The sequence below is a fragment of the Acomys russatus genome, chromosome 16 (genome assembly GCF_903995435.1).
Source record: "Acomys russatus chromosome 16, mAcoRus1.1, whole genome shotgun sequence".
Taxonomy (NCBI): domain Eukaryota; kingdom Metazoa; phylum Chordata; class Mammalia; order Rodentia; family Muridae; genus Acomys; species Acomys russatus.
The window spans coordinates 22,338,834-22,361,316 of NC_067152.1; the positions used below are offsets into that span (position 1 = coordinate 22,338,834).

Genomic DNA, 22,483 nt, shown 5'->3' on the forward strand with positions numbered 1-22,483 from the left:
TGTAAGAGCACATGGTTGGAGTGAGAGCACCTTTGGGCCACTCGACTCCTCCACAGAACTGAGACTTTAATCAAAGGGAACTCACACGCCCTTCCCAGAGCTCATATATCCGACCATTAAAATAGACTTTAAAAAAAATTATATAAAATCCGCCTGAGAATGATGGGAATCAGGGACAGTGACCAGCCCCTGCCCTGCCGAGCCCGGGCCACCATGCAGGACCCACAGGGAGAGAGAGGGGCATTAATGAGGTGGGCCGTCCCTACGCGCCAGCTGACTGGGAGAAATTTCTGTTGGGCCAATTTTCCGAGACGGCGATCCGCAACAGCTCAGCCACAAGGGCACACTAATTTATTTATTTTTTTTTCCCTTTTTATGATGCCAAGGATGGAACCCAGGGCTTTGCCCAAGCCAGGCGAGCACTGTGATCACTGAGCTCTATCCTTAGCCCAAGGACTCCTTTTAAACGTGGATCAGTATGCATTTTAATTATCATCTCTCGCCTTTGCATCTTATACTCTGCCCAGCGACTGGTTAAGGAAGGACCAGAACAGCAGGTGCTCTCCCAGCTACTACTGTAAACACAGCTGTGTGCCAGGCCTCCTCCCTTAGACCCCTCACCCATAGAAACAAAGCTGAAAGACTGTGAATTAATACAGGAAGGCGTTGGTCAAGGCATTAAGAAGGGGACGAATTTTCATCAGTTAACCAAGAAGTCAGGAAGAGGTGGGGATGGGGTTAAGAAACAAACCATCCTTTGAGGTTTTATTAAAACCTGAAGGAAATTTTATTTCTCTCCCCGTCTCTTCACCCCCCCCAGCCCCCAGGATCTGACCCATCCTTCTGATGGCTGGAGAGCTTCCCCCAAAACAATCCACGTTTAAAAGCAATCCAAGCTACAATTGCAATGGTAATATGCCAAAGGGTGGGCCGAGGCCAGCTGGCTCAATTTTGGGGGGGAAGGGGGGCACGGTGGCAAGAGATCAGGATTCCGCACTGAGCCGGTTTTCTCAAGACAGTGTGCAAACCTGATCTCCAGCCAGGCCCAAAGGCCCCTGATTCCCACTCATTCTCAGGCCTGCTGGGAAGAGCACACTGGCCCTCCGCCGGCCCTCTAGTTTTGTGGTGCGCCTGCCGATCTAGAGCCATAGGGACAGGAAGGGGCGGGGTCACTTCCTCCGTGCCTGGGCCTGGTTGCTCTGTCCTTTCTGATGCTGTTGCTTAACCTGAGCCAGGATGTCTCGGATCTTCCGCTGAGCCATCTGCATTGAGAAGAGGCGAGGAGGAAGGTGAGGACCACATTTCGCATAACAGCAACAGAGAAGCCACCTGCAACTCAGTAGACTATTAAATAGAGGAAGAAGCTAGATGGAACCACAACTCCTAGGCATAAGGACATCTTACGTCATCCCAATCGTAAGCCAGAAGGCACCATTTTTAAACTCCCATGCAGAAAGAGAAGGCGAAGTGCCCAGACACCGCATGCCCAGCAGTGATGTCCCAGTCCGCCCCCTATGAGACAGATGAAGCACCCAAGAGTGGCTTCCACTTTCCTTCCTAAAACTTTCCTCCCTTGGAGCTGGAAACATGGCTCAGCTGCCGAGAGCACTGGCTGTTAGTTCCGAGGACCCTGGGTATTCCAGTTCCTACGTGGAAGCTAACAATTATTAGCTCTTGTTTCCAAGCGAACCCAAGGTGATCGTCTACCTTCTGAGGACACTGTGCACAGCACACAGACATACGTGTGCTATGGCTGGCAAACACTCATTCACATTAAAAAAAAAAAAAAAAAAGCAGGGCTGGTGGCACACGCCTTTAGTCCCAGCATTCAGTAGGCAGAAGCAGGCAGGTCTCTGTAAATTCAGAGTCCAGTCTGGTCTACAGAGAGAGAGAGAGTTCTAGGACAGCAAGGGCTACACAGAGAAAACATGTCTCAAAAAACCAGGAAGGGGTGGGGGGGAGAATCTTTTTTTTTTTTTTTTTGGTTTTTTCGAGACAGGGTCTCTCTGTGTAGCCTTGGCCATCCTGGACTCACTTTGTAGACCAGGCTGGCCTCGAACTCACAGCGATCCGCCTTCCTCTGCCTCCCGAGTGCTGGGATTAAAGGTGTGCGCCACCACGCCCGGCTGCGGGGGGGGGGGGGGGGGGGGGGGATGGGGGATCTTAAAACAGTCTTCCCACAGGGTGTAGTGGCACAAGCCTTTAATCCCTGCACTCCAAAGGGAGAGAGGCAGGTGGATCTATGAGTTAGAGGCCAAGAAGCCTACACATCAAGTCTGTTTTGTGAGCACATGAGCGCGCGTGTGCGCGCACACGCACACACACACGTACATTCGTACGTTTCCACTGACTCCTTTTCCTGAACAAGCGCCATTAGTGTCTGCAATGCACCCAGCACCGTGTGAGCCAGGATGCGCTACTCATCCTTCCAAGCCTCAGTCCCCTCATTTGAATAATGTGGGCGTAACTGAGTCAACAGACACAAAGCTGGGTCCACTATGATCATAAGTCTCAGCTACAATTCCTGTCTCTCTCACTGCTTCTCAAAGATCCTTAAGGGGGCTAGAGAGATGGCTCAGGGGTTAAGAACACTGCCTGCTCTTTCAAAGGTCCTGAGTTCAATTCCCAGCAGCCACATGGTAGCTCACAACCATCTATAATTAGATCTGGTGCCCTCTTCTGGCCTGCAGGCAAAACACTGTATACTTAATAAATAAATAAGTCTTTAAAAAAAAAAAAAAAAAAAAAAAAAAAAAAAAAAAGATCCTTAAGAGAATGCGGCCAATACAGAGGGTGTGTGTGGGGTTGAGCTGAAAGTATGAGTTCTGCCCTTCATTGCTCAAGCAGCCCCTGGGGGCCACTGCACAGGTGTAAACTAAAGATGACTGAGGGTTTAAGAGAGCCCCTTTGTCAACCATCTTTTCCACCTCTTGCTGGCGAGGTCAATAAAAACTTTAACCTAAGACTGGCTCATCTTCCTGCCTTCAGAGCCACGCCAGGGACTTAAAAGGAAAGGCGATAAAAAGTTACAGATGGCACAGAGTGACAGGCATGTGTGACCCCAGCTTTCAGGAGACTGAAGCAGGATTACTGGGAGTGGCAAGCCAGCCTCATCTAGACAGTGGGCTACTGGTAGGCCAGAGGGTTAAGTATGAGAAAACCCAGGATGTCACTAATCGTACTGTCATCCTTCTGTGAACAAAGCTGAATACCAACTTCCTATCCAGTTCAAAGGGGGTTCAGGACACCACACAGACTATGACTATATAGCGGATAAAACCATTAATTCCATACATAAACATTTCCCTTTTTTAAAATTTTATATGCCTTGGTGTTTTGCCTGCATGTCTGTGTGAGGGTGTCAGATCTTGGAGTTACAGAACAGTTGTGAGCTGCCATATGCCTCTGGGTGCTGGGAATTGAACCCGGGTCCTTTGGAAGAACAGTCAGTGCTCTTAACCACTAAGCCATCTCTCCAGACCCCATAAACAGAGGTTGTTTCTCGGCCACCATGTGGGCACTGAAGACTACACTCAGGTTTGTGCTTGGTGATAAGCACTTCCACACATCCCCCCAAACACAAGATTTCTGTGTGTTAATAGCCCTGGCTGATCTGCAACTCACTCTGTAGACCACGCAGGCCTCAAACTGCCTCTGCCTCCAAAGTGCTGGGATTACAGGCATGTGCACTTTACCCAGGGAGCCACTGAAGACTAAGCAGAAACAGAACATCCTCACATTCACTTCTCGCAACCTGAACAAGACCAACCTAGCCCAGAGCATGCGGATCACGAGGTGGTCAGGCACAGGGCCTGTGCAAGTCACATAGATCAACCGTGAGCACCGTGGTTTTCCTGCTCCTGGCTCGAGTCCTCTGGAGATAGGGGAGCATGGCACGTACCTGGCTGGCATAGAAATGGCCGATGATCTTCACAATGACTTGGTCGTTCTCATCCGGGGTCTGGTCTCTTGGCACTACCACCTCAGCTGCGGTCAAGTTCTGCAGCTCGTTCACCTAGGGGTGGGGCGGTCAGAGGGAAGCTCAGAGTACTGGCAATGAAATGTGCGGGGGGGGGGGGGGGGGGGGGGGGGTGAGGGCAACTCAATGGTACAATGCTTTCCTTAGCACGTATGAGGTCCTGGGTTCAAGACCTAGCTCCACAAGAAGGGGTGGGGGTGGGGGGAACTGGAGCTGGGATAAAGAAGGACGGAAGCATTCGGGCACTGGACTTGGGAAGTACAATCAGGTCAGCAGACAAATGAGAACAGAGGTGAACCGCCTAGACAAAGGCGTGAGTTTTAGACACCAAGGGCTGCAGCGTCCAGCCCTCAGAGCTCACCGTTTTGCCGCCTTTGCCGATGACCCGGCCAGCGGCTGATGCTGGAACCCGTATGTGTGTCTCCAGTTTTACTTCCTCCTTGGGGCCAAAGAAATTCTCTTCTTTTAGCTTGCCATAGATTCTTCCCTGAGCCTAAGGAGAGGAGGTGACGGTTAATCAGCCCTGTAGCTAGGCAGAAGGAGTGTAGTGCTTGCCCGGGATCCCGTCCAGCCTTTTCTACCTAGGAATACTGACCAGCTAAGGGAGATGGTTGCAAAGCCCCAGTGGGTGACCTTCAATGGCACCCCTGATTTTCTGTAACACTGGAGACCTTCAGATTATGAGCCATGAATAAATGAATATGCCAGCACTTCAGAGGCAGGAGGATCACCACAAGTTCATAGCCAACTTGGTCTGCACGGCTAGTTCAGGGCCAGCTAGAGTTACATATTCAAGGCCCTGCCTTACTCTGTTCCCACCTCAGAGGAGATGCCACACTTATATGTTCTGGGATGACATATGTGGCCACAACTAGTGCGTCACAACCATAAACGGCAACTGACGCTCCTTGGATGCCTAGAAAGCTGCCCAGACTATCCCCTCACAGAAATCCATGGAGAAGGGGGGCTGCCACCAAGTGCAAACACCTTTGTTCTCACATTTCTGTGCAGACCATGAGGAAGTGAGGAACTAAGGGGACACGAGCAGAAATTAAGCTTGACAGCGCTTTGAAAGCAGCTTAGCCGCTGTGTGTCCTGGGGAAACAACCTCAACCCTTTTCCTGCATGTTCCCAACCTCAGTTCCCCTGTATCCATCGTGGAAAGATGCTATAGACCAAACCTTGAATTGAGCCTCTGGGGGTCCAGTGATGATAACCATTCGAACCTTGGAGTCTGGTGTCTCTGGTGGAGCAATCTACAAAGCAAAGTTGATCAGAAGGAGCTGCTTCCAGAGGAGATGAAGGCCTTTGGTTCCCTCCCACTGCCAATTCTGAGAGGGGGAGGGGAGTAAAAAGCCTCAAGCCCAAGTTCCTGTCTTCACACAAGAACTGTGGGGCAGAGGGCTAGGACGACCTGCCTCAGGGGCACTTTCACAGTATGATCATGCCCACCACCAACTCTATCAGAGTGCTGCTGAGAGGCAGAGGATTATGAGATGACTGGGTAGAGATGCACCCCTCTTGGAGTCAGGAAGGGAATCGCAGAGCTCTAAATGCCACCCAGTGTAACTCATGAATTTGGACCGGCGAGATCAACAGCACCGGTCTGCTTGCTCTGGAGGATCCTGGATCCAGAGCGGTGAAAGTCAGCCAATGCTGCCATAGTGCTCCCTGCTAGGCACCACCTGCTTCCTAGCATCCGACTCTGCCGCGGAGTCCAGCAAGAGGTGCACATGTTACTTTGGAAAGGGGTTGGGGCTAGGTCTGTTCCACTTCGTGGCAGAATCTCTCTTGGGCCTATTGTCTACCTTAGTCCTGCCTCCTGTCTAGCTGGAAACCTAAAAGCACTGAAGACACACCCACAGGGGACCGGGCTCTCTCGTTCCCCAAAGTGTGAAGAGAGCTGGAAGAACTCAAGAGCAATTCACCTTGATGGAGGCGCTGGCGAAACGGGAGAGCTGTTTGATGTGCTGCCCTTTCTTCCCGATGATGGCGCCCACAGCCTGGGCAGGGATGAACACCTGAACCATCTCCTGCTCTGGAGCCTGCTGCCGGAACAATGGATTCCTTACCAAAGGCCCAGGCAGAGGAGCAAGGCCAGACCCAGGAACCGCCCCCACCCTGGGCCATGGAAGGCCCGCACAAACTCTTTTTAGCTCTCTTCTGGCTAACGGAAAGCAAAATTCAGAGGAAAGCAGCTGCCACACTGGAGACTGATGACTCGGCTGGGCTCCTTTCCTTGAGGTTGGCATTCTAGCTGCCAGCCTCTCTTCCCTCCCCCTCTTGCCAAGGTCCCAAGGCCCCATATTCCCACAGGTCCCCAGTTATAAGACCTTCCACCTACCATGAAGGAGCTATAGGGAGCAGCCCCAGTGACGCTGCTGGGAGGTGGTGGGACAGCACTGGAGGAAGCTGGGAAGAGACCTACAGCAGCCAGGTTGAGACCCGGGATGAGGTGGGACTGCAACTGGGGGAAAGAGAGGTGAGGTACACATCAGCTTGCTCACGGGTCCCAGCTTCATGGGTCAACTTGCCGACGGAGCCAGATGGGCCCTGGTGTTTGGCTCTAGGGGCCAGGACCCCCAGAGCAAGTCAGGGTCCCACAGGAGCTACTTTGTACAAAAACCTGCCTGGCAGTGTGGTTTCCCTTGGGCCATGGAGATGTCCTCACTGGACTAAGCTGGTGTGTCCAAGCAGGGAGGCAGCCAGCAGGCCCACTAGCTGTTTCTGCCTTGTTGACGGAAGCAAACCCAACTCCTAACCTGAGAAAGTGATGCCCCTTCTATGGGAAGCTCAGGCAACGCTTCCATTGATTCCTGGGGCCCAAGTAGTTCTGAACCTTTTGGCCAAATATCCCATCACCAATTTCCTCTAAAAGATCCAAATGGGGCTGGAAATGGCGAGAATAAAATTCCAGCACCCGGAAGCAGAGGCAGGTGAATCTCTATGAGTTAGAGGCTAGCTTGGTCTACTTATCAAGCTCCAAGCCGGCCTGAGCTACACACTGAGACCCTGTTTCAAGTGAACAGGATGAGATGGTGACAAACAAAATCAGATGGTAGAGGCGGGGAGGATGATGGGTCAGTGGCTAAGCGGTGTGAGGGCTGGAAGGTGAATAGCGGCACCCATGGAAATATCACGCATGCTCCTAAGCCCAGTGGGGTCTGGGGTGTGTGAAGGATTGGGGGTGGGGGTGGGGTGGACAGAGACAGGATTACTGGGTCTTGCTGTCACCCACCTAGCTCCAAGGTTTGGTAAAAGAGGATGGCGAGAGAGCTGGACACCCGATGCCACCCTCTGGCCACACATACACGTCTAAAAAAAAGAAGGAAAGAAAGAAAACTCCTACGCACTGGGCGCGGTGGTGGCAAACGCCTGTAAGTCCCAGCCCTTGGGAGGCTAAGGTAGAAGGCTTGATTCAGCTCCAGCCTCCATAGTGAAGGCTTGTCTCAGAGAAAAACAGTTGAAATTGTGACCCTTCTGTCTACTCCAGTTTTACTGGAGGTGGATCACAGACTGGCTAAAGTATAAGAACCCATAAAACCCAGATTCTGCCCCAACCCAGGAGATGGAACAGGTGCCATATTGAACAGTTTCCCATTTTTAGCAGCAGACTGCTTACCTACAATGTACAAGACCCCAGATTTGATCCCCAGTGGCGGCACCACCACCACCAAGACAAATTCAGATGTGTTAAGTCCAAAAACATAAACTGAGGGGCTGGAACGGTAGCTCAGTGGTTAAGGCCATTGACTGCTCTTCCAGAGGACCCTGGTTCAATTCCCAGCACCCACATCGCAGCTCACAAGCATCTATAATTGCAGTTCCAGAGAATCTGACACCCTCACACACACAGACATGCAGACAAAACACCAATCTACATTTAAAAAAAAAAAAGCGATGCTCCAAGTTCCAAGATTGTTCTGGCTATCCAGACTGCTAAATTCAGAAAAGAGGGGCTAGGGATATATATAGCTCAGAGGCACAGTTTCAGCCTACTCCCAGGGACCAATTCAATTCCCAGCGACGCGAACGGGAGCATGCCACCCCTCACTCACGCTCATGGCAGCCACATCGTTCTCGTAGGCCTCCCGAACTTTCTTCATGATCTCCTGCTCGGCCCTGCAGCAGTTCTCAATGGCTCCCTTCACAGTGATGGTCCTCTCAGGGTTATAGAGCGTGAGGTCCTGGAGCCTGGCAAGAGATGACAACGTCAAGCAGTGGGCAGTGCAGGACTAGGACAGAAGAGCGGCTGAGTGAGTGGCCGGGCAGGCATTTCCAGAGGCTGCCTAACTTCTGGCAAGTAAGTCACTATCTCCAGCCTTCAGGCAACCAGGGCAAGGAGGCCCCTTCCATGGGAACATGACCTATCATGAAGGTTGTTGCAGGCTGGCCGCAGGCAGCCCATCCTTTTGTTGTTGTTTGTTTTGTTTTTTTGAGACAGGGTTTCTCTGTGTAGCCTTGGCTGTCCTGGACTCGCTTTGTAGACCAGGCTGGCCTCGAACTCACAGCGATCCGCTTGCCTCTGCCTCCTGAGTGCTGGGATTAAAGGCGTGCGCCACCACGCCCAGCAGGCAGACCCATTCTTTACTTGCGCAGTTTTACAGTAGGGTTGCTCTGCAAACAGATCAGTCTCCTCAGGAAATAGAGGCGCAGGGTGCTCACACAAAGCTAACCGGTTCCTGTCATTGGTCCTTCACAGGCAGCCCAGCACGCCCAGGCTGTACGGGACCAAGGTCTGTGCACCCCTCACAGTGCCAGACACATCGAAAGCCCGAGCGATTGCTGCAGTCTTTCCTGAGGGTGCCAAGGGGAGGTCCTAGGGTGCTCCTTATTGAGGAGAAAATGATCCCACCACTTCCCCATCCGCCCCAGTTTAAGAGGCGGGTGCTAAGCCGGGCGTGGTGGCGCACGCCTTTAATCCCAGCACTCGGGAGGCAGAGGCAGGCGGATCGCTGTGAGTTCAAGACCAGCCTGGTCTACAAAGTGAGTCCAGGATGGCCAAGGCTACACAGAGAAACCCTGTCTCGAAAAACAAAAAAAAAAAAAAAAAAAAGAGGCGGGTGCTAAGGCTCAGTGATGAGGTCCTTTGTAACCCAGGCCCTGCGCTCGGCACTGCTGTAAAGGGAGCCAGGGAGAGCCTTACGATGAGATGGTGATCTTTGTCTCCGTGTCTTGCTCCACCTTCTTCAAGTTCCTCCCTTCCTTGCCAATGAGTCGCCCCACAAAGTTATTATGGGCCAGGATCTTCAAGGGAACCTCGTCTGCCCTGGGGAAGAGAGAGCCCGGCTGAATAGTGCCAACAAAGACCCAACCATGTGGTCATCCACCGCAAACCCAGAACAAACCACAATTACAAAACCCAGCAGAGATCAGTTTTTTTTTTGGTTTTGGTTTTTTGTTTTTTTTTGTTTTTTTTTGTTTTTTTGGTTTTTTCGAGACAGGGTTTCTCTGTGTAGCCTTGGCCATCCTGGACTCACTTTGTAGACCAGGCTGGCCTCGAACTCACAGCAATCCCTGCCTGCCTCTGCCTCCCGAGTGCTGGGATTAAAGGCGTGCGCCACCACGCCCGGCTCAGAGATCAGTTTTACAGACAGAGAAATGGTGGATGAGGACGGACAGCGGAAGGCAGGCTGAAATTTGGGAGGCACAGCTTTGCCTCCACTGTGATCAGGCTCAACAGGTGCCACCATATACAAATCGAAACTCATCAAACTACACGCTCGAAAAACAGGTGGATTGGATTTGGGGGTTTAGCTCAGTATCCCAGCATGCATGAGGTCTAGGCTCCGCCCCCAAGGGGAAGGAGCAGAAAGGAAACAGATGCAATACACAGTGAGGTGATGCATGCCTGCAGTCCCAGCTGCTGAAGCCGAAGCGGGGGGACCCATGGAGCCCAGGCCAACCCAGGAAACATGTCTACAATAAACACAGCATTATTACACTAATTGAACTCCAATAAGACTATATAGAGAAAGTAACTGAGGACTAGGGAGATGGCTCAGAGATTAAGAGGACTGATTGCTCTTCCAGAGCCACATGACAGCTCACAACTGTGTGTACCTCCAAAATCTGACACTCTCACATAGACATAAATGCAAGAAAAGCACACAACGCACATAAAGTAAAGGTAAATCAATTAAAAAAGAAAGTAACAACTGAGCCAGGCAGTCAGTGGTGGAGTGTGCCTTTTAATCATAGCACTTAGAGGAAGCAGAGTCAGGCAGATCTCTGAGTTGGCGTTCCAGGACAGCCAAGGCAACAGAGAAACCATGTCTTGAAAACAGACAAACAAGAAAGGAGGGGGGGGGGACCCTGAAACTTAGTGTAACGATACACCTATTATCAGAACACTCATGAGGATCACAAGCTCATAGCTTGTGGAAGAGGGAGGCAGAGTGGGTTTGAGAGAGAGAGAGAGAGAGAGAGAGAGAGAAGGGAGGAGCTGGATCCCTTGGAGCTTGAGTTCCAAGGGTTTGTGTTCCAAACTCTGGTCTTTACCTACTCTTAACTGCTGAGCCATTCTTAAGAAAACAAAATTAAAACGGACGTCAGGCATGGTGGTGCATGCTTGTAATTGAGCGTTCAGGAGGCAGACTGACTACAGGAGTTCAGGGTTAGCTTGGGCTACAGTGACCCGCTTCAAACACCCCAGGACCAAGGGAATCCCTTACACAGATGTGCATCGGTGGGACCCACACCCAGGTTCTCATGAATTGCAGGCACCTGCGTCATGCTACTGTGCCGTATTTCAAACCCCGTGTCACCTCCCCCCCCCCCATATATGGGCTTTATATTTACTTATATTTACTGATAGGTATGCTGACAAAAAAATTTATAAAGGTATAGGATAGAGCATCAGCCTGATCCTGCACACTCCATCTATGAAGACTGTAATGTGTACACACACGAACACAAATATACACATCACGAGTACATAAACACAGGAATCTTAGCTCTCAGCTTCTATGTTTGTGTGTAGTGACTCTCTCCTAATCTGTTTCATTACTATGAACAAGTGTTAGAGGCTGAGGGGGTGCTCAGCCGCAAAGCCTCTGCCTGGGCTATCAAAGCAGAAAAGAAAAGGGCATGTGTGTGTGGGGTGGGGGGGTGTAGGGTGTGTGTGTGGGGTGTGTGTGGGGTGTGTGTGTGTGTGTGTGTGTGTGTGTGTGTGTGTGTGTGTGTGTGTGTGTGAGAGCAGCCTCCCGAGAGCAGCCGGGCCTTACGTTTTGGTGTCCTTTGCCTCTTTATGCATAATCTCCAGGATCATCTTGCACGCGGAGGAGCAGCCCTCGGGGGTCGAGTGCACACTGATGGCCTTCTCCGCAGCCCCCGCGTTCTCCTTCCTGTGCACGTCTATCCTGAGGACCCCAAGGGGAAAAGCCGGATTAGTCATCCCCAGTAACCCGGGACTTCCCCCGCCTCCTGTCAATCAAAAAGGCCACTCCCTCCTTGGAATGGAAGATTCGTAGTATAGAACCAGGAAAGTCAAGGGGCCAGGGAACCATGACCAGGTAGGTGTTGCTCTGCCCACCCCTGAGAGGACAGCACAGCCTGCCTCACAGCTGCGGAGTGGGGACACTCTCATGCTGTGTGCGGCTGTGGAGTTGTTTTCCCCTTCTGGTGTCCCTAGTGTATCAGGGAGATATGCCATCCCATCCCAACTACAAATAAGTAGTAGTGATTTGGGATGTTACGGACAGAACCTGAGCCATTCTTTCCCATAATCACCAATCATCTGTAACGATAAGGACAGCAGGTAATCACACTACAGTGTGAAGTGGGACATAACTATGACTTATGCCCAAGAGCCCCGACGTTAGCCAGGCTGGCCAGCCTGTGACCACCATTAAGTGGTGGATGAATGCCTAAAAAGTGAGTGGCTGACTCCCCAGCCCACAGGACTGGGTTTCCTGGAGGGACTCTTCCTGCTGGTGACCATGTATGGACCAGGGAGACCCACCCTGCCTCCTACTCTGCCCAGCTCTCACACACAGATAACACTGGCAACCGCGACCACGTATGTCCCAAGCATCAATTCCCAGGAGAAAAGTGCTGATGACCAAACCAAGAGCGCCCAGGAGCAGGCCCCAGGTCCTGATCTCCCAGCACCCACCTTCCCCTGCCCAGCACTCACTTGGACTGAGTTTGTTTTGTGATGTTGCGGATGGTGGCGCCCTCCTTGCCAATGATCGCGCCTACGTACTGCGTGGGTACCAGGAGCCGGAGGGGGATGTCTACTTGCTGTTGCTTGCCTGGCGCCCCTGCTGCCACAGGCGATCCTTGCCGGGGCTGGCCCCGAGAGCCAAAGCCTCCGCGGCGCCCGTTCTCGGGACCCTGCGTTATCTGCTCATCGGGTATGTAGGAGACCTTCAGGGCATGGTTCTCCAGCTGGTGGCCATTTAGCTTCATGATGGCTCTGTGGACAGGTAAGTCCAATGGTCACTCCACGCCAGTCACACCAAGTGCCTACTAAGTTACCGGTGGGCACATACTAGGGATACACGGAAGAAGTGGGGTGGGGATGACCACCTGTCTGCCACCCCCACCATTGCTATGGAACCTTCTGGTCTATGAGAGAGAAGACACTGTGGGAAAAGTAACTGACACATGCTTCCTTCGGATCTAGTGTTCACAAGAGTCTTCCACTTTAAGTCCACTGGAAAGTGTTGTAGCAAGAAAATTAAAAAATAAAATGTGGCAATACTCCGTGACAGCCACGTAGAGCTAAAAGAACAAATAGTCAATGTACACAACCTGTGTTCTGTCCACTTCCGGGAGTGAGAACTGTAAATGCTGAACCTAAGGACTAATGAGGTGGGCCTGTGGTGGGGGTGTGAGGGACAGTCAAGCTGCCTAGAAACGTATCAGCCCGGCTCCACATCACTCGACTCAGGGGCAGTAACCCACACCCATAATCCCAGTGCTCGGGAAATACGGGCAGAAATCAGGAGTTCAGGGTTACCCTTGGCTACTTAAGTGACCTGGAGTCCACGATGGTCTCAAAAGAAGAAGAGGAGGAGCAGGAAGAGGAAGAGGAGGAGGAGAAACACACACTTTCGATCCACCTGCTTTGAGCAAGGCAGTTCCTTCTTATAACCAAAAGATGGCACCATCGACACAGTACAAGACTCTAAAAGCCCCCAGGCACCTAGGGACAATCTTATTCCATTCATCAACACCCTCCTTTCAGTTAATTTATAGTGAGAAATTTCTAATTTCTGAAACATGCCCCTGAAATGACCTTTTGTGGGATCCTAGAGTTAGCTGAACCACTATCAAAAGCCAGCTGTGAAATTATAGCCACAGGGCCCTGCCCTGTCATGGGAGTCCAAGGACAACCCAGCTCCCAACACCCCTCAGAGACATCCCACTTCTGAGGTACTCACTGCCTGGTCTGCTCCCGGTTGGAGTAAGTGACGTTGACCACTGCTGTCTCACTCTCTGTGTTCACTGTAGAGACAACGCAACAGTGCCAGAGTTAGAGCTCAGCAGACAAACCTCAATCTGTTTGTAGGTCACAAGGACAAGCAGCAAGGCCAGGTGTGGTGGCCCACATCTGTAATCCTAGCACTCGGAAGGCAAAGGCAGGCGAATCGCTGTGAGTTCAAGGCCAGCCTGGTCTACAAGAGTCCAGGGCAGCTAAGGCTACGCAGAGAGATCCTGTCTCAGAAAAAGCAAACAAATAAGAGACAGAAGAAGAACTTCAGGCCAATCTCTGCAGTGTATACCTACAATCTTGGCACTTGGGAGAGGAAAGCAGACCGATCAGGAGTTCAAGACTATACTGAGCTAAAGGAGGCTTTGTTTAAAAACAAAACACCCGAGAGATGACTCCGTGGGTAAGAGCACTAGCTGCCCTACCACAGGACCCATCCACATGGTAGCTTCAAGCCTTCTCTACTTCCAGGGAAGCAGAAGCCATCCTATGCCTCTTTGGACACTGCACACACATGGTACAGAGACACAGCTGGAGGCAAAACACCCATACACACAACGCAATAAATAATTACATAATAAGTAAGGGGCCGGTGAGCTGCCAAGGCTGATAAGCTGACTCCCATTTCTAGGAGCCACATGAAAACCAACTCCAGGCTTGTCCTCTGGCCTCCACGCAAAGTGCAAAAGAATATATTAAAAAAAAAAAAAAAAGAAAGAAAGAAAAAACAGTGCTAGAAGGATAACTGGAAAGCACTGGCTGTTCTCCCACAGGATCCAGTTCAGTTCCCAGCTCACACCCACCTGGCTCGGCTCTAAGAGAGGCAGGTGGATCTATATCTATGAGTTCAAGGCCAGCCAAGGCTACATAGTGAGACCCTGTCTCAGAAAAACTAAAATAAGTAAATAAAACTTGCTTTTTTTTTTGGAGACAGGGTCTCTCTCTGTGTTAGCCTTGGCCATCCTGGACTCCCTCTGTAGACCAGGCTGGCCTCGAACTCACAGTGATCCGCCTACTTCTGCCTCCCAAGTGCTGGGACTAAAGGCATGCGCCGCCAAAAACTTTAAAAAAAAAAAAAAAAAAGATCTGTTCATTTAGTCATTTATTTATTAAATATAGTGTTCTGCCTTCAGGTATACCAACAGGCCAGAAGAGGGCACCAGACCATATTACAGGTGATTGCGAGCCACCATGTGTTTTGCTGGGAATTGAACTCATGACCTTTCGAAGAGCAGACAGTGCTCTTCACCTCTGAGCCATCTCTCCAGCTGGTAAATAAAACTTTGCAACAAAAAAAAAAAAAAAAAAAAAATTTTTTTTTTTTTTTTTTTTTTTTTTTTAAAGAAAGTGGCATTTGAAGCCTAGTGTGGTGACAAACACCTGCAATTCCAGCACTCAGAACGCCTAAGTCAGAAACACTGTCATGATTCAACACGAGCCTTTGCGGGCTGCGGAGATGGCTCAGCTGTTAAGAGCACTGACTGTTTTTCCAAAGGACCAGGGTTCAATTCCCAGCAATCACATGGCAGCTCACAACTGTTTTGCAACTCCAAGACACAGATAAACAAGCAGGAAAAACACCAATGAACATAAAAGTAAATCTATAATTTGGGGACTGGGAAGATGGCTCAGAGGTTAAGAGCACTGACTGCTCTTCTAGAGGTCCTGAGTTCAATTCCCAGCAACCACATGGTGGCTCACAACCATCTATAACAAAATATGGTGCCCTCTTCTAGCCTGCAGGCAGTATGCTGTATACATAATAAATCTTTTTTTAAAAATTAAATAAAAATTTAAAAAAAAAATAAAGAAGTTAATACAGACTAGCCTTTGCTACACAGTAAAATAAGTCAGCCTAGGCTAGAGAGCCTTCCTCAAATAAACCAGGAATTGGTGTTTGAAGCTGGGTGTAGCAGCACACACTGGGAATCCCCGCACACTGAGAGGATAAGGAAAGCTGTTATCTCCTGGGCAGCTGGGCTGAAAGTGAGTTAAGGCCAGCCAGGATGACACTGCAAGGCTCTGCCTCAAAGAAAAGTTGAGCTGAGTGTGGTGGAGCAGGTGAGCAAGGCTGTGTCTGTGGCCAACCTGGTGAGACTCTTCGGACAGGTTTGTATAAACTTTTTTAGGTGTTTTGCTGCTGTGGTTTTTTTTTTTTTTTTTTTTTGGTTTTTCGAGACAGGGTTTCTCTGTGTAGCCTTGGCCATCCTGGACTCACTTTGTAGACCAGGCTGGCCTCGAACTCACAGCGATCCGCCTGCCTCTGCCTCCTGAGTGCTGGGATTAAAGGCGTGCACCACCACGCCCGGCTTTTTTTTTTTTTTGGTGGTTTTGGTTTTTTGAGACAAGGTTTCTCCGTGTAACCGCCCTGGCTGTCCTGGACTCTGCCGGCCTCAAACTCCTGGGATTAAAGTGTGTGTGTGTGTGTGTGTGTGTGTGTGTGTGTGTGGTGTGTGTGTGTGGTGTGGTGTGTGTGTGTGTGTGTGTGTGTGTGTGTGTGTGTGTGTGTGTGTATTCGTTCACATGATTGGAGGTCAGAGCCAGCTGCACCTTGTGGGGTCCAGGGATAGATTCTGGTGGGTCAGCCTGACAGCAAGCCTGATCTTTTCAGGTGGCAGACAGCTGCCTGCTCAGTGTGTGGGCCTCAGTCTGTCTAACTCATGAGTACAGCTGAAAGCAGGACTGGGCAACAGCTAACAGCAAATTCAGCTGTGTCCTAGCATCTAGGATGAAAGGCTGCAACTTAGAAGGTTTGAGCAGACAATACAGCCCATCACTGCTGGGCAAGAGACATCTGTAATCACGTCAGCTCAGAATTTAAACCTCAGACAAAGCAACCACTGCTTCTTGAAGATTGCCGAAAGTGAGCTAATGCACTTTTCATAAGGAAGAAAGGCACTGATCTAAGCTGCGGACAGGAAAGACTCACTCTCCTGCCCACCCCGACCCAAGTCACACACTGGAAGACATGTTAGTCATAAAAAAAAAAATTGAAATCGGAGGCTGGAGAGATGGCTCAGAGGTTAAGAGCACTGGCTTCTCTTCCAAAGGTCCTGAGTTCAATTCCAAGCAACCATATGGCGGCTCATGACCATCTGTAATGAGATCTTCTAGTGTGCAGGTGTATATGCAGGCTTTTGTTTGTTGTTTTTTGAGACAGGGTTTCTCTGTGTAACCTTGGTTGTCCTGGACTTGCTTTGAAGACCAGGCTGGCCTTGAACTCATCTGCCTCTGCCTCCCAAGTGCTGGGACTAAAGGTGTGCACCACCACGCCCGGCTTATTTCAGTTTTCCATGTATGGATACTCTGACTGACTGTCCCCTTGAAGGTCAGACGAGGGCATCAGCTCCTCTGGAACTGGAGTTACAGATGGCTAGGAGCTACCTCTGGGTACTGGAAATCAAACCTGGATCGTCTGAGGTAGCAGCCACTGCTGCTAATCATCAGGCTACACTTGAGATCCATCTGCCTCTGCTGCACCGACACGCCCAAAAAGTTTCCTTTTTCCTTATAAAGACGTTAGGGGCGCTCTGGAGAGGTGGCTCAGAGGTTAAGAGCACTGGTTGCTCTTCCAAAGGTCCTTACTTCAATTCCCAGCAACTACATGGTGGCTCACAACCGCCTATAATGGGGTCTGGTACTCTCTTCTGGCAGGCAGGAACACGTGCAGGCAGAATACTGTACAAATAATAAATAAACAAATGCTTAAAAAAAAAAAAAAAAAAAAAAAAAGGACGTCTGCAGCCAAGAAGGCAGCATTAAGCCCAAGAACGTCTGAGAGAAGTTTGACTTTGACAGTGTGCCCAGCATCATGGCCTCCTCCTAGTAACTGTGTGTGCATTTAATAAAGATTTGTTCACTAAAAAAAAAAAAAAAAAAGATGGGCTGAAGAGATGGCTCAGAAGTTAAGAGCACTGCCTGCTCTTCCAGAGGTTCTGAGTTCAATTCCCAGCAACCACATGGTGGCTCACAACCATCTATAATGAGATCTTCTGCCCTCTTCTGGCATGCAGGTGTACATGCACTCAAGTACACTGTGTGCTTAATAAATAAATAAATCTTTAAAAAGAAAAAAATTATAAAAAAAAAAAAAAGAAAAGAAAAGAAAGAAAGAAAGGAAGGCCAGGTCTCTCTGTGTAGTACTGGAAATGATAGGTATGCCAGGCTGGCCTCAAACTCACAGAAATCCTTCTGCCTTTTACCTCTCAATAGCCGGGACTGAATGCACCCAGCATCTCCTTTCTCTTCCCTGGCCGCCCCCCACCCCGCCTTTTCTCAGACAGAGTTTCTCTTGTAGTCCTGGTTGGCCTGGACTCACTCTGTAGACCAGGCTGGCCTCAGACTCACAGAGATCCGTCTGTTTCTGCCTGAACACCTGGCTCAAATTTCCAGTCTTGAATTAATGAAATCTTGGGAATCCTCCAAGCCTGGGACTCAGAATCCTCAATGAGAGAGGGTGATAAAGATGGGTGTGTTGGTACACGCCTTTAATCCTAGCACTCAGGATGAGTTCAAAGCCAGACTCATCTGTATTTCGAGTCCTACATTGCAGTTTCCGGGCCAGGCAAGGAAGGTGACACTGTGAAAGCCTGACTCAAAAAAAACTGAAAACGAGGAAAAGAGAGATATTAAGACTGCCTATCACTGGACAGCAGAGGCAGGAGGATCACTGTGAGTTGAGGCCAGCCTGGTCTACAAAGCAAGTCCAGAACAGCCAAGGCTACACAGAGAAATCCTGTGTCAAAAAACAAAACAAAACAAAAAAGACTGCCTACCACAGAGTAGCCCAGTTTGTGGTTCCACACACAGTAGGGCTAGTGCCGGGGCCAGGGCCAGGGCCAGGCTTCCAGGGTTATGCCCAGGAGTACTATAGCGCACACCTGGGTCTTCCCGGTGGATCTGCTCACAAAACAGCTTGACGCTGAAGCCATTCAACTCCCTGCACACTCCCTCATTCCTCGGCCCAGTCTTACCTTGTTCACAGTTCTCCACTGTCCCGTACTGAGCCAGCAGGCTATCCAGCACCTGGAGAAGTAGAATAGGGGGTCTGAGTGTCCAGGAAGCCTGAGCGCCCCTTCCCCAAAGCTCTGGGGCCCCAGCAGGAGCTAGACACTATGGTCGCCTCTCAGTCCCATCTCCTTGGTCCTACATGCTGACTGTATCGCTGGTGTTCGTAGGATGTAGCTGGGCTCTGTGCTAAGGGCCTTTTGGAAGCAGACTCAGACTTCTGCCATCAGAAAGCTGTAGAAACACTCTTTCTACCCTCCTCTTGCCCCAGAGCATGAGTGACAAATGAGACCCTACTAGCCCCCTACACAAGGGGAAACCTCTCTAGTTATTTCTACCGAGCCACACGCAGAGTCCCAGTCCAGTCTCTGCCCTCCACCCAGCCTGGGTCGCCACTTCCCCCAAACACTTACTTCCCATCGGAGCTGAGGCGGGATATTTCGGATCTGAATCTTCCGACTCCTAAAATGAAAGAAAAAAAAAAAAAAAAGTTAAATAATTGCAGATGCTTTAGGCCCCCACGGACCTGAGTTTCTAACCCTTGCTCCAGCTAACATTCATTCCACAGTGCTTCGGACTGAATTCATGGTCTGGCACTTGATAGACCCCGCCCCTGCCCCCCAAGCCCTTAAAATAGCAACCTAAACCAGGAGCGGCGGCACACACCTTTAACACGGCTAGCACTCAGAAGACAGAGGCAGGCGGATCTCTTTGAGTCTGAGCCTGATCTCCGTAGTGAATTGCAGGAAAGCCAGGGCACACAGAGAATCCCCACCTCAGGAAAAACAAAACAAAGGACCAGCGACCCAATCGGAAGGCAGATTTTAGAGTGGGGACGGCTTCACCTTACAGACCCAGCTACAAACAGGACCACAGAGACGCTCGCAGAACCAGATATTCTCAGCAGAACGGCAGCAAAAAAAGATTGAAGCTAATTGTTTTGATGTTTGCTACAACTTAGCTTCCGTACAACACTCCCAATAAAAGGGCTGGAGAAATGGTGCGCAGGGCTCTGATTCCTAGAGCCCACGGGAGGCAGCTCCCAACTGCCTGGATCCCAGTTCCAGGGAATCCGATACCTCTGGCCACTTCAGGCACCGGATTCACAGGTACATACCCACACACACATCATTAAAAATAATATAAACCCAAAGTCAAGTAAGATAGTAATTATTAATTAACTCAACACCTCTAACTGGCACAGACTTCAAGGTCCTCTTTGTCCCTTGGCCTGGGGCACAGCAACGAACAAAAGAGGTGGAATGCCTGGCCCAGGTGCTCGCTTCGTATTAGAGGAAACAATATATGCGAACAATTGCATAAGATAATAGTACAGCGGTTAAGCCCTTGGCACAGCTAGGGATCTAAACCACTTATTAGCGCTGATTTTTCGGTCTCCCCCTTTGTACAACAGGGATAAAACCTATTCACAGGAGGTAGGTGGCATTAGATAATATTTGTAAAGCACTTAGTAAAGACTTGGAATAAGTCCTTAAAGTGTAACAATAGATGCACCCATGAATGGTTAAGGCTCTCCACACACGGCCCAGCATCAGGACCACCTTCTCCCTCCCAGGTACCATACTTACCCAGCTTTCAAATGGCTCTGGGAAAAAGTGTGATTTCCCTGGAGGAATGCTTTCAGGTTCAGGGCTAAATCCCAGAGGGACTGCTCACCACCTAAATCAATACCTTAATCCCGGAGTTTAAGACATTTAAATTGACTTAATGTGTTAGTCAATTGTCATTTAGATCTCCGTGTGTCTTTGATCCTGCACAAAGCCTTAGTTCAAAGATGAGGTCCAAGGGGTTGGGCAGTTGGCTCACCACCTCAGAGCACCGAGGCACACCTGTAGTCCCAGTCCTCAGAGAGGCAGAGGCAGGCGATACACAGGGCACATGTATACATGCAGGCAAAACGCTCGCGCACATAAAATAAAATAAAGATGTGCCTAGTCACGTGAGCTCAGGCCTCGGTGCCTACCAGATGCGCTGTTACCCAGCTTTGGCGTGGAGGGGCGCAAGGCATGCATCCTAACTGTGGATATGTTGGCCTTGGCTGTCCCGGTCGAGTCCCTTTTCTTTTCTTTTTTTTTTAGATTTATTTATTATTTATACAATATTCTGCCCACACATGTGCCTGCCCACAAGAAGGCACCAGATCTCATTACAGGTAGTTGTGAGCCACCATGTGGGTACTGGGAATTGAACTCAGGACCTTCAGAAGAACAGATGGTGCTCCTAACCTCTGAGCCATCTCTCCAGCCCCCGTCGAGTCTCTTTGCCAAGGCTATGTCTAGTATCTCAGGGAGTCTGAGACTCGAGAATGGCGAATCTCCCCCACCACCCCCCACACGGTTTCTCTGTAGCCTTGGCTGTCCTGGACACACTTTGTAGACCAGGCTGGCCTCAAACTCACAAAGATCTGCCTGTCTCTGCCTCCCAGAGTGCTGGGCTTACAGGCATGCGCCACCACGCCAGGCTATGAACCATTAGCTACAGCAAGGAAAATCTGGGATGAGCCAGGCGTGGTGGCGCACGCCTTTAATCCCAGCACTCGGGAGGCAGAGGCAGGCGGATTGCTGTGAGTTCAAGGCCAGCCTGGTCTACAAAGTGAGTCCAGGATGGCCAAGGCTACACAGAGAAACCCTGTCTCGAAAAACCAAAAAAAAAAAAAAAAAAAAAAAAAAAAAAAAAAAAAAGAAAATCTGGGATGAAATGGCTAAAAAGGAAGCTGGGCGTGATGGTGCACACCCAGCACTCAAGAGGCAGAGGCAGGAGGATCGCTGTGAATTCTAGGCCAGCCTGTTCTACAAAGCAAGTTCAGGACAGCCAGGGCTACAGAGAAACCCTGTTGGGGGTGGGGGTGGGGGGATAGGAGAAAGAAAGAGCAAGCTGAGCCGGGCGTGGTGGCGCCTTTAATCCCAGCACTCGGGAGGTAGAGGCAGGCGGATCGCTGTGAGTTCGAGGCCAGCCTGGTCTACAAAGCGAGTCCAGGACAGCCAAGGCTACACAGAGAAACCCTGTCTCAAAAAACAAAAAAAAATAATAATAATAATAAATAAATAAATAAAAAGAAAGAGCAAGCTAAAGGGCAATGGTAGTGGTGCACGCCTTTAGCTATTTCATCCCTAACCTTAACTGGCCCCCCCCAATCCTAGTGTTTAGGAGGCAGAGGAATCTCTGAGTTCAAGGTCACCCTGGTCTAAACAATGAGTCCCAGGACAGCCAGAAGTCAGGGTTACGCAGAAAAAAACTGTCTCAAAAAAAGGGAAAAATAATAGCTAAAGGAAAGATGGAGTTTTCAGTAGTCCAGCCCAGGACATCTCCTATTGGCAAATCCTTTCGGATGGAGGGAACAAGAGGAAGACTGCCTGCCCAGGAGCCCAAGCAAGGAGGCATAAAGCACCCGTAGCTCATACAGGAGCCTAGTTTGAAAATGGTCCATTAGTGCAATCCAGGGTCAAAGGCTAAAACTTCCCCCTTCAAATTCCACAGCAGCGCCTTCTGCTCAGGAAGAGCAGAAGAGAGCAGGGTGGTGACGTGAAATCTAATCTCTGCAAGGATGCTAATCCATGCCCAGGGAGCAATGGCAGGCAGATGGGCTGGAATGTCTGGAATGTTCCGGGAGAGGGAGGAGGGCAGGGCCACCCAGCCAATGAAAGAAAGACCTATCCTAGCAGCCGTCCCTCACCCCTCTAGGGCATACACCCCACCCTGGGAACCCACTTGAGGCTCCTCCCAGGCTTCCTTTTCTGCAAAGCCCCCAGCCCCGATTAAAACAGGAGGGATGGCCGGGAAGGGAGCTGAGGCGTCCAGGCACCTCTGTCTTGCAAGCCTGGTCTTCCATTGAGTGTGGTGCCACCTAATTCCTTTCAGGCCCAAACCACACAGGGCAATGCCGAGACCTGTAAGCTGAATTCCCTTGCTTACAGTACAGCCCCCCTTTGGATAACTCGTTCACCCCACATAGGGTAGGCTCAGCATGGGCTGGGTTAGGCCGGTGTACAGAAAGGGCTGGCAGTGCCTTTCCGTCTGTTGGTTGCACCCTTTGGGAA

General features: G+C 50.3%; 1 protein-coding gene across 4 annotated transcripts in view; it reads right to left on the reverse strand.

The window, feature by feature from the left end:
- Positions 1-997: 997 nt before the first annotated feature.
- Igf2bp1 (insulin like growth factor 2 mRNA binding protein 1) overlaps positions 998-22,483 on the reverse strand; it is a 45,969-nt gene continuing 24,483 nt past the window's right edge. Inside the window, exons 3-15 of one of the 4 annotated variants that reach the window (XM_051157822.1) lie at positions 18,839-18,887; positions 18,392-18,443; positions 13,369-13,432; positions 12,117-12,398; positions 11,206-11,340; positions 9,126-9,248; positions 8,038-8,173; positions 6,324-6,446; positions 5,908-6,024; positions 5,161-5,235; positions 4,341-4,472; positions 3,902-4,015; positions 998-1,262 (exon numbers count right to left, since the gene is read on the reverse strand). In XM_051157822.1, the coding sequence (XP_051013779.1) occupies positions 1,170-1,262; positions 3,902-4,015; positions 4,341-4,472; positions 5,161-5,235; positions 5,908-6,024; positions 6,324-6,446; positions 8,038-8,173; positions 9,126-9,248; positions 11,206-11,340; positions 12,117-12,398; positions 13,369-13,432; positions 18,392-18,443; positions 18,839-18,887 (1,495 nt within the window). In that variant the 3' untranslated portion in view covers positions 998-1,169. Of the gene's footprint in view, positions 1,263-3,901; positions 4,016-4,340; positions 4,473-5,160; positions 5,236-5,907; positions 6,028-6,323; positions 6,447-8,037; positions 8,174-9,125; positions 9,249-11,205; positions 11,341-12,116; positions 12,399-13,368; positions 13,433-18,391; positions 18,444-18,838; positions 18,888-22,483 lie in introns of all 4 variants that reach the window. The other 3 variants (XM_051157820.1, XM_051157823.1, XM_051157824.1) reach the window with 3 other exon arrangements.